The 17,340-nt window shown below is 27.7% G+C and overlaps 1 protein-coding gene across 1 annotated transcript in view; it reads right to left on the reverse strand.

Moving 5' to 3' along the window:
- Window positions 1-16,008: 16,008 nt before the first annotated feature.
- Window positions 16,009-17,340, reverse strand: part of LOC126900849 (dynein light chain roadblock-type 2-like) — a 10,351-nt gene continuing 9,019 nt past the window's right edge. The window contains exon 4 of the mRNA XM_050676828.1: window positions 16,009-16,395. Coding sequence (XP_050532785.1) covers window positions 16,349-16,395 — 47 coding nt within the window. The 3' untranslated portion in view covers window positions 16,009-16,348. The remainder of the gene's footprint in view (window positions 16,396-17,340) is intronic.

The following is a 17,340-nucleotide window of genomic DNA, read 5'->3' on the forward strand; positions in this document are numbered from 1 at the left end:
ATCAATACAATTTTTTTATGAGAAATAATATTTATATCCCTCTTTCATTCGACATACTTTATCTTAATCAAGATATGAATAAGGAAATAGCAGATAAAATAGCTTTTGGAATAATTCACCAATTTTTTAAAATTAAACATTATCTTATGATTTGCATCGAAGCGTTTTTTATGATAGTGATTTTAATCACTGTCAGATATCATTATATGGAGGAAATCTCCAAACAAGTTACAAATTTAAAAATCGCTAATTTTCTACATTTTTTCTATTTTTTTTTACTTAAAACTTTTTTAAAAATGATCAAATCAATATAATGTTTTTTTATTTAAATACATGAGGTATTTAGCTATCATTTGGTATATTTTTTTTTTTATAAATTTGATCCTTTACCTGCCTACAGGGGGGGATTTAAAATGACAACTTTTTTACAAAAGATTAATTTTTTCAACTTAACTTTTGAAATAGTTCCGGAAATACTGTCACTTTAATATATATCTTAAATAAAAGCATATGCAATATACTTTATTATGGAAATAAAAAATTGTCGGACTTTATTTTGTCTTCACAGTGTAAATGGCTACTGTATGCTATTTTTGTGTTGAAATTCTCGATTTTATATTTTGAATTTTTAAAATTATAATGCTATAACTTATTGAATAGTATATGAATCAATACAATTTTTTTATGAGAAATAATAATTATATACTTCTCTCATTCAAAATACTTTTTTTTTTAATCATATCATTTTCTTATATACAGAGGGTTCAAAACTTAAAAATTCATATAGAAAATATAACTTTTTCAACTTATTTTTAATTTAAATATCTTTATTGTTTATTTATATATAACCTAAAAATAAAATATAAATATTTGTTATATTAATTAGAAGGATTTTGTTATTATTTAGGCCATATGTGACACTGCAATTGCAAATTTCGCACAAAAATAGGTTTAGGAAAGTATATCTTGATCTCGGATGAAAATTCCTTGTAGACCAGTGAATTTATTTATGAATAAAAAACAATTTTTTTTGCATTAAGACATTCGACTTATATATACGTTTACCATAAAAGTAATAACTACTTTATAATTGTTTATAATTTCTCCGTAAAAATTACAATACTAATTTATTAAATGTCAATTTCATACTAATTTAATTGCTATAACAAATATTTATACATATATTTTATTTTTATTCAAAAAACTACTAATCAGGATATAATTAAGGAAAAAGGAGTTGGTGTTGCTTTTGTAATTATCCACCATTTTTTTAGACTTAAACACTATCAACAGATTTGCATCAAAGTGTTTCTTATGATAATGATTTTAATCACTTTCAGATATCATATATACTTATCCCAACTATGCCATATCCACACTGTGCCGCTGTATTACCGTTTTTAGAATTATCCTTTATAAATTATAGGGGTGTCAGTTTTATTTTTTCAAAGACAATAATATTACATATTTGACTAACTTATATAAGAGGATTTATTAGACAAAGAATTGGTGGGTAACAATGGATTGATAATAACTTTGTGAACAGTAGTTTAGAAGTTATTAACATTTTTATACCTTGATGGATGAGGAGTATGCATGAGAAATGTTAAATCATGGAAATAGTAATACCTACGTCATTTCCACAGTTTTTAATGATAAAATCCTTATAACTTTGAACTACTTTAATTAAATTTGATATTAATCCATTAAAAAAAAAAAAAACTTATACTTATACACTTATAAATTAAAGGTATGCTAAAAGTAATTAATAACTGATAAATCAACAAAACTATAAATACAGTTAACATATATATATATATAGTATGTCGTATATATATATATATAGTTTTATGTACAGATAATGTGACACAAAAATTTTAACAATACAATCATAATTGATATTTATACTAAACACCTTTTTAAAAACATAACAATAAAAAAATTCAATTAATTGAAACAAACAGTAAACACTATAAATTTTCTTTGAGAGGATTTTTTCATAATTTATATTAGAATAATATCATACAAATTTGATTTTTTTATTTTAAAACTATATCCGTTAGCACAAGTGTGTAACACATTTTTCATTCTTCATATTGCAGATAAGTAAACTTTGGTTAGAATTAGATAAATTAGGTTATATATTTTTATATATATTTACACATTTTTATACAATTTTACACATCTTACACATATTTAATGGCGCTTTCGAAGGCCAATATTTTAAATGTTAGTTCAACAGTAGTTTCACAATAAGGGCACTCTATCACTTCAAAAATTTGACTATTACTAACAAAAACTTCTTATATATAATAATTATGATAATGGTATACTGATATATATATGATATGTAATATAGTATATATAATATTATGATATAATAAGATTAGTATAAAATGATAATGGAAAATGTTAATATCAAACCGATAATAGTTAAATATGATTTGAGGTAACGTTTGTACAATACTGTTTAAATACATTCAAAGGTATGAAAAAAACCTCTGACTCCTTAAGTCATTATAATTTCACACATTTGCATTCACTAAATTAGATAGTGTATATCTAAGACAATCTTATTATATTTTCTATTTCTAAGGCTTCTTAAATATGTACATTTCTAAGGCTTCTAAAATTATATGCATTTCTAAGACTTCTTAAAATATAGTAATTATACAATTTTCTGACAGCTTATTAATCTTAACAATACTATTTTTTTATTCCCTAAAAATTTTCAATTTAATAATGTAAATTTCAAACTTGAAGTTGAGTTAAAAGTTATGATAACAAATTCAACTTTTAGCTTCGATGCGAAGCGGAGAAGGTATTAATTTTACTATGATGTGTTTTTTTTTTTTTTTATGTCTGTTGCCACTTTTTCTCAGCTCTCACTGGACCGATTTCTTTCAAAAATACGTCAAAAGATCACAAATCGTATCTAGTTGAAGACATTACCCTTAAAAATTGAAAAAAATTCCCTCGTTCCCCGCAAATGGGGGAAATATCCAAAAAAATTACAAATTTAAAAATCGCTAATTTTCGAAATTTTTTCACTTTTTTTTCTTAAAACTTCCATAACTTTTTGAAAAATCAACAAATCAACATAATTTTTTTTTATACTAAAACCTTAGATATTTACCTTTCATTTGATATCATTTTTTTGAAAATCTATCACTTAACCTGCTCATTGGGGGGGATTTAAAATGGCAACTTTTTTACAAAAATTAATTTTTTCAACTTAATTTTTGAAAATGTTCCGGAAATACTGCGTCCTTTAAACATATATCAAATTAAAGCTTATTTTATGTACTACAAAATGAAAAAAAAAAATTTGTCCCGACACTTTTTTTTCTACATTTAAACGGCTGCCGTAGTTAAAAAAACACTATTTTTGTGTTAAAATTTTCGATTTTCGATTTTAAATTTTCAACTTAAAAATGCTCTAACTTTTTGAAAAATGTATATATCAGCACAAATTTTTTTTTTCTAAATACATTATAAGTAAATTTTTCATTTGCCATACTTTTTATTAAAATTGGACAATTTCCCCTTATATAAGGGGCGTTCAAAACTTAAAATATTGTAAAAAACATATCTTTTTCAACTGAACTTTTGAAAATGTTCCGGAAATACTGCGTCCTTTAAACATATATCAAATCAAAGGTTATGTTATATACTATCAAATGAAAAAAAAAAATTTGTCCCGACAATCTATCTTCTATACGCAAATGGCTACCATATTGAAAAATATACTATTTTTGTATGATAATTATGGGTTTTGTATTTTATTTTAATAGAAGTTGATGTTGCTTTTGCAATTATCCATCAATTTTTTAAAATTAAACACTATCTACAGATTTGCATCGAAGCGTTTCTTATGATAGTGATTTTAATCACTGTCAGATTAAATCTATACTGGACCCTACTATGCAATGTCTCCACTATGCCGCGACCCCACTGTGCTACCGTTTATTTTTTTTTTTATATTATAACCTTTAAAATAATCAACTTCAAAATACCAAAAAATAGATTAAAAATTATATTATGCACTGATTATTTTTAAAATATTAAAAATCTAAATCTGTAATAATTTAAAAATAATTTTTTTGCGTTTTTAATTATTTTTTTATTGTAATAAATCATTTCAAAAGAAATATTAATAATTTCTTTATAACTCTTGGTGTTTAAATAGATGATACAATTGAAATATTCAGAACTCTTTTTCTTATAATAAGTTTTGCGTCATTCTCCGAAAAGATATTAAATTATTAAATATTTATTTCATACTACGTTTAATTGCTTCAATAGATATTTATTCATAAATTATACTTATAAAGCAACTACTAATAGGGACTAATGATAGTAATAGGAGTTAATTTTTCTTTAAGAATAATCAACCAATTTCTTAAAATTAATGATAATCTACAAATTTGCATCGAAGAATTATTTATGATAGTGATTTTAATCACTGTCGGATATCATCTATACTGGACCCAACTATATCACGTCCCTACTGTGCCACGACCCTATTGAGCAGGGTTTTATTTTTATAGTTTCCATGCAAAACTAAGAAGTTATTAGTGTTGTGATGTTATGCGTTTTTTGTCTGTCCATAGAAATTCTCAGCTCTCACTGAACCATATTTGATAATAAGTCAAAAGAACCGGTTTTTAATTGAGTTGAACTAATAGTCATCAAAAATTATAATTTTAAATTTAAAAATACTATAGTCAGATAGTTTCTCATTAAATTCCCATTTTTAAAAAAACAATTTAATTAGAGTTGTTTATTCCTGTGTTTATTATATTTGATTATTATAAATACAGTTTAATATGGGATTTTTAGATATATATGTGTGTGTGTGCGTATGTATGTGAATATATACAAATATAACATTTTGTTTTTAGAATAATTTTAGTGTCAATAAAAATTAAAAATATAATTGAAGTAACAATAATGCACAATGACGTCTCAAATATATATATATTTATTTAAAATTAAACAGAAGAAAAAAAAGAAAAATATAAATAAGTATTTTTATATTAGATATAAAAAAAATGTGTCAGTGTACGACGTGTCATTGACGGATACAGATCATTTACGTAGGATGTCCAAAAGCAAGACAGAGCGTTCACCACCGATGCTTGGTGGTCGTCCGCACTCTAGTAGATAGACTTTGCACCCTAGTTAGATAGCGGAGGTACTCTAATCAGGCTGGACTCGCGATGTAATAAGGCGGCTGATGGAAGAGACGAGGTGACTATGTATTAAACGTATCGCAAAATATACAGTACCGTGTCAAATTCATATGCAGTTAAGATAAAAATGTAACATTAATCCCCTTAATATACCTAAACTATAACCACGGTAACAACATATTACTAAAATTTCTAGACAAATAATAGCAATTTGTACGGACAGAAAATAAGTTCAGAACTACTTGACAAAATCCATAAATGAATATAATTTCTGGCAGTAATAATAATTAAAAACAAATTATTTCAAATTATTCTTTTTAACAACTATCCTCTTAATAAATATATGAAAAGTAGTCATAAAACATCATAATTGAACTTTAAACTAAAGAAATAAATAGAATAAATATTTTAAAATAAACACCTATCTTAAAATAACAGTCTGTATAAATCTAAGCGCTTGGGAACACATGTTAAATAAAATATAGTTTTAAATGAGTAGTTCAAATTTATAACTCGATAACAGTTTAAAATTTGCTTTTTAGTAAAATACTAAAATCCGATAAATTGTATGTAAATATAACGTTTTATATAAGTATCTAAGTATCTAAGACAACAGCAAATAAAATTACACTTCATAATAATGTAAAGAAAATTTATCGATATGACTATAATTTGTTTCATACCACTTTTAATATTTCTTCATATTGGTCAAAGCATTATCGTAGAATACTTGCGTGACGAAAAAAATTTGGAAATAGTGTATGATAATTTAATGCAATTTGATTTTGGAATTCCAAAAATAGACCACCTTAAAAAAATTGCAACATCACCAAAAAATTTAATAAAATTGACACGAAATAATTTACTAAAACAAGCAATTGTAGCTAGAGTAAAAGATTTAGAATGTGGAATTAAAATAATGAGTTTTTCTGTAATATTAGTGACTGAAATAGAAATAAATTACATTGAACTAAAATTTAAAAGGTATGATAAACCACTGATAATGATGTTTATTGAAGCAAGAATTTGGAAAACTGTTTACGATATGTTAAGAATACTTTATAACTTGGGATTGAAAAATCTTTTGGATATTTGGATGTTTGCAATGTTTTACTGTGAATCACCATACAGTTTTGATGCTAAAGCCTTACCAGATTTAAAGAAAGCGAGAGATCTGATACATCAAGAACTTAAAAAATCAACTATGACTTGCAGTGTAGAAAGCATACATGACATCACTAATCCAAAACATTTGTTGCATGATAAATATATAAAATTAAATTCAGGTTCAATTACAAATTTAACAGAAGTTTATGATATCGAGAGAGAAATTTTCAATGAAGTTATAGATGCTTTCTCTATATATGACGAGTCTTCTATTATTTCAAAAAATAGTCATAAAATTTATAGAAATAATTTATACTTATGTTATAATGATGATCTAAATATATACCTAAATGATGCTGTAGGTTATTTACAGAACAATTATGGAAACAATATAGAATGGGGAAATGCTATTAACATGATCAAAACATCAATGGAAGAAGCCAGAGGTGTCAAAAAAATATTAAATAGATTTGAAAGTATAAAAATATTGCACACTCAATTTTATGCTCAAATGAATATTATATTCTCTCGGCTGATGGCGACTCATATTTTAATGATTTGTGACAAAATAGCCAATAAAAGAAACGAATTCATGACTGAAGACGGTATGCAAGATTTTGTATTAGATGCAAACTATAAAATTAAACAAAAGGTTATTTTATTTACAAATTTAACTGGTTATTCTAAAAATAATTATTTTAATAATTTAAAAAATTATTTTTCTTCTGATGTGTATACATTTTGTGAACAAAAATACTTCCAGATAAATACAATAAAAATACAGCTTAAAGAGTTATGTCTAATGTTCGGAAACGAATGTAATGCAACTAAAACATTGGAAACAAATTCTATTGATTTTGATGATCTGAATAAGTTGTATCAAAATGTTAAGAATATTGTATTAGTTGAAAAGCCAAGTCTTATCGATAATGAGGATGAATTTATTATTGTAGATAATACTTATCGCTTGTATAAAATTGTTGATACATTTTTGAAACATTTAAGTTTTATTTTATCAGGCGTAAACAACGATTTAATAAATGAAATGCTTTGTCTTGATGTTGATGATTAGCTGTATACATTCCACTTATAAAAATGAGCATGGCATATTATTCGTAATAACATTAGTAATATTTTTTTTTGTTTGATACTTGATGTTTATTTTTATTTTAATGTTGTAGTATAAAGTTTTACTAAAATTATTTGATTTTTACTAAAATTATAGCGTTTTGATATAGGAAATTTTTTTCTACAAATAACTATTAATATTTATTCTATATCTTTAAATAATATAATGTGTTCTTATTTATTAATTTTTTTTTTTTTTAATTTATTTAGTTTGATTATGGAAACATTTTTTATAAAAAATTAATTTACTTTAAAAAAACTGAAAATTGATAGACAATAAAGTTATTTGATTGATTACTAAGACAATTTGTTATAAACAATACGGGAACTACGTATATTACACTATTATATATATAGTAAAAATTACATTAAAATATTAAACTCTGAAATCGAAGTTATTTGTGATATAAAATATTTGTCGTGTAAAAGCTATGGTATATTTTTATTCAAGTAGCATGAGATGGTCGATGATATACTCTTTTTATTTTTTAAGAAATTTGAGAAGGATAGTAATTTGTTAGACAATAAATCTAACTTAACAATATACTAATTTTTGATTAAGTATTATAGTATTTTGCACTAATACATTAATGCAATATTTATGATAAGAGATTTAGGCCATTTTTATTAGGCTTACTTGGAAAAGTATTGTCGAGGGCAGCATTATAATTACATTAAATCGATAGTAAAAAGCCATAATTTTAATTAACTTAAGTTTAATTTATATTTAAAAAATCCGATATTTGAAATTATAGTAAATATAACTTGCATATCTGTTATATTAGGAATATACATTATAAGATGATATTGCAGTATTATTGGTGGACTAAAAGGCTATTGGCTCAGAGCCACAATAATTGTGATGTTCTAGATATATAGCAAATATTTTCAATGTTCCATAAAAAAAAAATGGTTTAAAATCAGTTATACAAGCCAGATTGTGTTAATCATAGAGGCCCAAAAAGCATTTTGTCCCTTTCCAGTCTGCTTCAGGTTATCATATTGTTATATAATCATTATTAGTGTACATTATATGTTACTTTTATTTATAATTTCATAACTTAAGAATGTAAAAAACTTAATTTTTATGATACTTTAAAGGTTGTTTTAGGTTTTGAGATTGACCTAAGGATATGTACTCGTTATTTTACAGAGACATGGCACTTTATTACATTGCCTACTCCACAACAAAATTGTTCATCAATATTCTTCTTCTTTGCCTTAATCCCTACCACTTGGGGCCGGCCACTCTTATCCTAAATTTCCACTTGATACGATCTCCCACATCCTCTACGCTCAGATCAGATGTTTCGAGATTCCTCTCGTTCATTTGCTATTTCTTCCGGGTTTTCAAGTATCCTAAAATTCTGGTTGGGCATGTCTATCCACATTTCCTTCGGTCTGCCCAATAGTCTCTGGCCTTTTGGTTTTCAATTTAGCGCATCCTTCATTATGCCATTCGATCTCCGTACGTATCCAAGCCAGCTCATTTTTCTTCCTTTAAATTTTTGTATAATGTCCTCTTCTCCTAACAGGTCTTTAATTTCATTATTGGATCTTATTTCCTATTCACTTGTTTGATTATTTTTTGGGGACCAAAAATGCGTCGTATGAATCTCCTTTCTAGAAATACTAGTTCTCTTTCGTTCTCATTTGACATTGGCTACGTTTCGCGTATAAAATTATTGGTCTAATTAATACCTTGTATAATCTGATTTTTTAATTTTTTTGATAATATATTGGACTTGAAGGTTTTTGTGACGCGCAATAACATCTGTTTCCATATTTTAATCTCAGGTTTATTTCTTCGTGGTATTTATTGTGACTACTTTTATCCACTCCCAGATATTTAAAGCTTTCTACTTTTTCGAAACAATAATTTTCAATATCAAAATTTCTGTTTTTGTGACTGATTTCGCTGGTATAACGAACTGTTCCATGCTTTTCCACAGTGATTTTCTCTTGATAGAATCGTATACCTGCTTAAAATCTATAAACAGTAAGTGTAATGGCTTATTATACTCGTAATGTTTTTCTATTAGCTGTCTTAGTGCGTGATCAACTGTATATTTTCCTAGTTTAAAGCCGCATTGGTATTCACTTACTATTTCTTTCGTATATGGTTTTAATCTATTTAAGATAACATTTGATAATATTTTATAAGCCGCATTGAGTAACGATATACACCTATAATTATGACAGTCTTCTGGATCCCCTTTTTTAAATATGGAGTATATTACTGCTACCTTCCATTCTTTTGGTATCTGTTCTTGTTTCCATATTTTTTTAATTATTTCCCCTTCCTTTTTTATAAGTTCGGCTCCTATCATGTCTTCACCTAGAACTTTAGCTTCTTTAGCATTTCTATTGCTTCTTTATTTTCTTCCTTTCCTGGTATGCATGGGTATTGTTTTACAATTGTAAGTACAGAGTTATTCTACCCTTGGTCCTCTACTTCTGGTTGGTCCAACATTTCTTGGAAAACTCTTTTGAATTCTTCAGTAATGGCTTGTTCGCCTGTTATCAGTTCATTATTCTCATTTTTCATTATTGACACTTTTCGTTTATATGGTTTTCTTATATCGTTAGATTTTCTAAAAAATATTTTAGAATCTGTTAATAATCGTGAATGGACTGTTATCACAAGTAATAAAAACAGAGTATGAAGCTCTACCATGTGTAATATATATCAAATGTTGTTATAACCTAACTGCATGAGTAACCTACGCTGGTTAACCAGTAATACTATATGCGTTACGTCGTGTAGCTGAATCTGTGAATATTGTGCAAATAGCCCTTAACATGTCGTGGTACCCGCAGAGTACCATCGACACATAAGAGTAGAGTACCGCCTTGCACGAGTGCCCTAGACGTCAATCGACCACCGCAGTGCGCCGGCAACGATGACTATAAAACAGAAATAATTAAAATATAGTTAAGGCACCATACTCTAATTATTTCTTTCTGATTATGTGAATTATGCCTAATGTAGCTGTGCGCAGGTGAACTTATGCAGTTAACTTATTTAGAATTGCTCTAAATGTTACTCTAAATAATATTGTGTTATGTATAAATTTGTCTATTGTAGACAAATTTATTCTATGCAATAAAATAAAAACAAACTTACTTATAGTTAATGATCAAACACAAATTTGCTTTATTTAAGAAAATAATTTTCAACAAAAATAACTAAATAAATATGTAATATAAGAAAGTGGAATATCAGCTGCGTCCTTCTTCTTCTACTTGGTTCTGAAAACTGACCGTCGTTGAGACTACAAGCAACCCTCATTACCCTTCAGCCTGGTAGGTAGTACCGATCCCTTCTGTAACGCTAGGCAGTTGGTCAACCGGTCCGAACTACCTGCCTCTCTGTTCGCCGACAGAATCTTTGTAAGATTCTTCCATCGTTATGATCCGTTGTTGTTCTCACACTCTTTTTTCTCTTCTTATTATTCTTTTCATTTTTCTTTGTTCCTGGGCTAGTATTTTTTTATTTTCTATACTACTCTCCATAACCACCAAGGACTTTGCTTTATCTCTTTCTTACAGTTTTCATTGAACTATTGTTGGTCTTTTGACTGTAACATCTTTTATCGTTTTTCTTAATTATGACAAATGTTCTTGATATTATAGGTATAAGTTGTTGTTCATCTTGTCTTTTAATTTTTTTCTATATTCATAAGCTATCTATTCCTCCTTTAATTTATGTTTTAAATTTTAAAACTTAAATAGTTTTAAGTTTTTCTTTTTTGATTCCATTTTGTGGGTAGTTTTATATGCAGTTTTACCTTGACTAGAAAATGATCTGAATGACTACTCATCCCTCTGTAGCTTTTTACATCTTGTACACTATGTTTGAGTTTTTCAACCACCACAACTTGGTCTATCTGGTTTTTTTTTGTATGACCATCAGGCGACATCCAGGTTTGTTTATGTAATTCTTTGTTGGGAAACACGAATAAATGAGATAACTTTGCTCCTATTATCGTTGGATATTATGAGTAGGCTGTGTTTGTAGGTTTGAATATTTGTTCTTTATCAATTTTTGCGTTAAATTCTCCTATTATAATCTTTCTGGTCCTATGAGGTATACTGCCATCAATTCTTTCTAGTTGGTTTTAGAACTCTTCATTAGCTTGGTCCTCTTTATTCTTAGTTGGAACATGACAGTTTATTATTGCGATGTTTCCCTATTTACACTCCAACTGTAGGAGTCAAATTCTTTCGCTATGTGTTATGAAGTTTCTTACTAATGGTAATATGTTGTTGTTTACTATGAACTCAACGCCATATTCATGGCTTCGACCACAATTATAGAATATAGTCGCGTCACGAAATTTGATGTTCCCTACATTCGTCTATCTGATCTCTTTTATGGCTACTATTTCGCATCGATATCTTTATGCAGTGCGGATAGTACTGTCGTCATTGCTTCTGCTGCGTACATCATACGTATATTCCATGTCCCTAAAATAAACTTTTGCAATTTATTTGTCATCCGAAGCTTTGCTGTGTTTTGTTTCGGAACCAAGTTATTTTTATGAGTTGGGTGGTTAACCCCCTACGCCAACCCCCATTAATGGAGGGCCCAAGTTTTGAAGGATTTTTCCTCTCTCCTAACTGGGTACATTACTGAAACTAGCGAGGGGCTATTCCGGTGTTTTCCACACCGGGCGATGGGAACGCCACTTTCCTTACGCCATTACCTGCTGGAATCGTCCACCTGAGGTTTTTCGCCAGTAGGAACTCAGGACCTAGGGCTCACTACGTCCGTAGTACTAATTGCTTATTACTCTCTGAGGGGACGCTACATCTCTATTTCCTCTTATATGTTCGTTGCTTATCCTATCTTCTCTAGCAACTTCACTCAACCATATAAGCATTATCATCTCTGCTTTACTTTGAAAAATTACATATATATCAACTTATAATTTTATGGCCACAACGGAAAATGTACCTTTTATGGCGCCTAACAAAAATAAACGAAACTGATCGCCAACCTATTGAGCGAGACATTAAGTCGGACTGGAATAATATTTTAAAGAAAAAAAACTAACAATGTAAATAATTTAATTATTTTTATCAAATAAAAATAAACTTCAAGTATTATCTTATATTTCTAGTCACCATACAAAAAAAAATTATTCTTTTTAACCTTGCATAAATATATATTTAGGACAATAAAATTGTACACTTAGAAACATTAGTTTGTATCAACTGATCATTGAGTCGTTAACAGTCGATGTAAATCAAAACCTCGTGACTAAGTATTCACTTTACCATGATAAAATGGAATGACCTCAAACAAAAACCCGTTGTCCGTACCTTATAAACTTGGGGAAGATGATTTTTGAATGGTAAAAAAAATGAAATACATGAGTCGGTTAAAGGCAGAACACGCAAGAAAAATAGTTTATTATTCAGTTAAATGAAAGGGAATTTCTTAAAAAAAAAAAAAACAATTTAAGTTAATGCGAAGCAAAAAAACATAATGATCAAAAAACCTCGTCTGCAAATTAAAGGAAATAGAGAATAAAAAAACCCAGCACAGGGGGGTCGCGGCACAGTGGTAACGTGACATATTTGGATCAAGTATAATGATATCTGACAGTGATTAAAATCACTATCATAAAAAACGTTTCGATGCAAATCGTTAGATAGTGTTTAATTATAAAAAATAGGTGGATTATTCCAAAAGCAACATGATCTGCTAGTTCGTTATTAATATCCTGATTCAGATAAAGTATGTCGAATAAAAGAGGGATATAAATATTATTAATAAGTATATCGAATGAAAAAGAGATTATTAAAAATTATTATTTCTCATAAAAAAATTATGTTGATCCATACACTTTTCAATAAGTTATAGCATTATAAAGTTAAAAATAAAAAAATAAAATCGAGAATTTTCACACAAAAATAGCATTCGGTAGCCAATTTCACCCTGAAGACAAAATAAAGTCCAAAATTTTTTTTTTCATGATAAAGTACATTACATTAGCTTTAATTTAAGATATATATAAAAGTGTCAGACCTTCCGGAACATTTTCAAAAGTTAAGTTGAAAAAGTTAATTTTTTGTAAAAATGTTGTCATTTTAAATCCCCCCTATGGACAGTTAAAGGATCAGATATAACAAAAAAATATACCAAATGAAAGGTTATGATATCATGCATCCGTATAAAAAAAAGTATATTAATATGTTCATTTTTAAAAAAGTTATGGCAGTTTTTAGTAAAAAAAATTGAAAAAATTTTGAAAATTAGCGATTTTTAAATTTGTAATTTTTTTGGAGGTTTCCCCCATTTACGGGAAACGAGGGATTTTTTTTCAATTTTTAAGGGTAATGTCTTCGACTAAATACGATTTGTGATCTTTTGACGTATTGTTGAAAGAAATCCGTTCGGTGAGAGCTGAGAAAAAGTGGTAACAGACACAAAAAAAAAACACATCTTAGTAAAACCAATACCTTCTCAGCTTCGCATCGAAGCTAAAAAATTATACCTACAACTTTTTAGGAAAGAAATGGGGTGAAAGCCTCAGTGTGATCGACTAGCGTCAAACGTGGTACCCCCATTCTAGTCGACCATATGACTCCAATCTAACGAACTATTTGTTTGTAGTTTGGCCATTACTTACAAGATATTGGGATACCATGAGTTAAAGAACGTACCACTATTCATATCACATTGTCAGTAGAATATTCACAAAAACAAATATTTACAAAGTTTTATAAAATACATTAACATGACAGGTGGTGATGTGACACTCCTGTCATGTTGAGGGACCTAAAAAAAATGGAGACACATACAAAGAAATAATAAAAAAAATCATCACACGTCCTTATGCCACGACGCACTAAAAAAAAAACAAAATTCTGACTCAAAACATTATAAAAAAAACTATACATTACCAGCCCCGAAGAGCTGAGGAATTGGAGGTCGATTCAGTCGACGCCGTAGAACCAAAAATATCACATATTAAACATAGCGGACACTCATATAAAATACAATAAAAAAAATATATAATATTTAAATAAGTTGCAGTGCACTCAACTAAAAATAAAACTACAGCGTATCGAACCGGTCGACTGACAAAGGTGACAAGAAGTACCAAGCTTTGAGAGGGGTTAAGGTTAGTCGAAAATTACGGAAACCAAGATAACAAAATTATTTATCCCACACTGGACAATGTAATATACAATAATACGTTTAGTGGCGTTCAAGTGCATCGGAGAACTAGAAAGAGAGTGGAGAGTAAAGTGTACAAAATTTGATACCTCCTAACCTGTTTGTCGATGTAGCATTTATGACACATCTAACACAGATAACAACATGCTTTGTCTTACTCCTTTATTCTTAAACCCTTTTTTTAAAGAGCTAATCTCCACACCTCTAGCTTTGATTAATACCGTCATTATTTTCTCCTACTAATACTATATTGTATGCAAACCATGGCACCTCTCCTTGTAGTTCTCTGATAATTTCAACCATCACTATAGAAAACAAGTAAGGGAATAAAGAAGAATCTTGGTGTACTCTTGTGACTCTTACCCTAAAACCTTCTGATACTCCTCTTACACTTTTTAACCTGGTACAAGTCCCATCATACATATCCTCTATTATATTAATGTACCTTTTCGGAACTCTTTTTCTCATTAATGCCCACTTTAAAACCTCTTTCGGTACTCTATAATACGCCTTCTCCAAATCTATAAATACCATACAAAGCTTTTTCTTTTTTTCCCTAAACTTTTCTATTAGTTGCCTCACACAAAATAATGGCTCCATTGTTGATTTACCAGGCATAAATCCAAACTGGTTTTTAGATACCGATGTCTCATTTCTTATTCTCTTATTTATTATCTTTTTCCGAATTTTCATACTGTGACTCATAAGCGTTATGCCTCTATAATTTTCACACTCCTGTATGTCTCCTTTACCTTTAAATATCGGGCAATACACAAATGACAGTGTACCTAATTCAATAGACGAATCAAGAAAATTAAAAAGATCAATCAAACAAAGAAGATAGAGACTATTTGGACATACTCTAAAACACGAGAATGAACTACATCACAAAATTTTGAAAGACAGATACAAGGCAAGAGAGGTAGAGGACGGACAAAAAAAACAATGATGAATAAAATTATTAAAGATGCCAGACTGCAAACCTTATAGGTAACTAAAAATAATAGTCCCTAATAGGGAAAAATGGAGTGAATATAAAAGAAGAAAGTTGTAAAACCAGCCTTAGGGTTGATTACTGAAAAAAAAAGATATAATTCACAGCTGCATGTTTTTTGATAAAGATTGTAGTTTTTATTATTGAAGGAACCATAGTAGTTAAGCCAGTATAGTAAATGGATAATGCTACATTAAAAAATATTTTATATTCTAAATACAAATAAATTCCAAATGTATTTAAAAAGTATTCATAACACATTTACCTAAGATTATTCTTAAGCATATGTAAAATTTAACAAGCCTGTATTAATTTTTGAATTAGCAAATATTATTTTACTAAAAAAGTTTGATTATGACAGTTCCGTAAATTGACCATGATAGTTTCCAAAGTTAATGACAAGGTAATTTTATAAATTGTATTTTAGTACATTATTAATAGTTATTAAAGTAATATAATAAAAAAAATTATGCATTTTAAAGAGTAATAATTATAAACTATCGATTTTGTTTTATCTGATCACTAAAAATAATACCTTTACCAGCTTTTTTATCTTTTATCGACTAATCAAATCAAGCACATTTTTAGCTATTAAATTTTTGTCTCCTTCATTTAAAAAATATTTCCGGTTTCCCAGTATATAATTCTACAAGTAATTATACTTAAATCAGATAGAATTAACTTATTTCTAAATTTTCTAGGTTTTGTATGTTATTTATGATTTATATTTTGTTAAACTTCGGTAGGATTTTGAATAACAATCATTATAAATTCTTTATCTGAAACAACACAAAATATTATTTAAAGTTCTATTTGTAAGAGTTAAAAAATATAAATAAATCTAATGAATAAAATTAAAAATAGTATTTAAATACAGGAATTTCAATAGGAATTTTGATGTTCATATAAATAAATATAATAAATACCTACTTGATAAACAAAAAAACATATACAGAGTGTTCAGTAAGTCAGGAAACGGGTTTCTATTGTTCTCATTGTTTGTAACAATGAGAACAATAGAAACCCGTTTCCTGACTTACTGAACACCCTGTATAACACCATTGTTTTTATACAGTGTCAATAATTTAACGATAGTGGTTATTCTAAGTAAATTATTGTTGCACACTTTAAAAATAAAATTTGTCGCAATAATTTATTTTTTGAAGCACGGAATAATATGTTATATTATAACTCATAATCTATGAGTATTAGTAATTATTTAACATAAAAATATCTATAAGCACTTGTTTCAAGTGTATGTACAAAAGAATCTTTAAGTGGAAAGAGCATTTATTTTATCATGAGATCAATTTTTTTTAAGAAGTGGAGACTAATTACTTTTATGGCATCCTTGAAATTTTAATCAATGAAGTATTCATTTTTTTATAAAACTTATCAATAATTTTAATAAAATTTAAAAAAAAAACCCAGCAAAGGGGGGTTGCGGTACAGTGGTGACGTGGCATAGTTGGATCAAGTATAATGATATCTGACAGTGATTAAAATCACTATCAAAAAAAAACGCTTCGATGCAAATCTTTAGATAGTGTTTAATTTTAAAAAATTGGTGGATTATTCCAAAAGCTTCATAAACTGCTAGTTCCTTATTAATATCCTGATTAAGACAAAGTATGTAGAATAAAAAAGAGATTATTAGAAAATAGTATTTCCCATAAAAAAATTATATTGATCAATACACTTTTCAATAAGTTATAGCATTATAA

This window comes from Daktulosphaira vitifoliae, unplaced genomic scaffold (genome assembly GCF_025091365.1).
Source record: "Daktulosphaira vitifoliae isolate Bord-2020 unplaced genomic scaffold, ASM2509136v1 Scaffold_3, whole genome shotgun sequence".
NCBI classification, from domain to species: Eukaryota; Metazoa; Arthropoda; class Insecta; order Hemiptera; family Phylloxeridae; genus Daktulosphaira; species Daktulosphaira vitifoliae.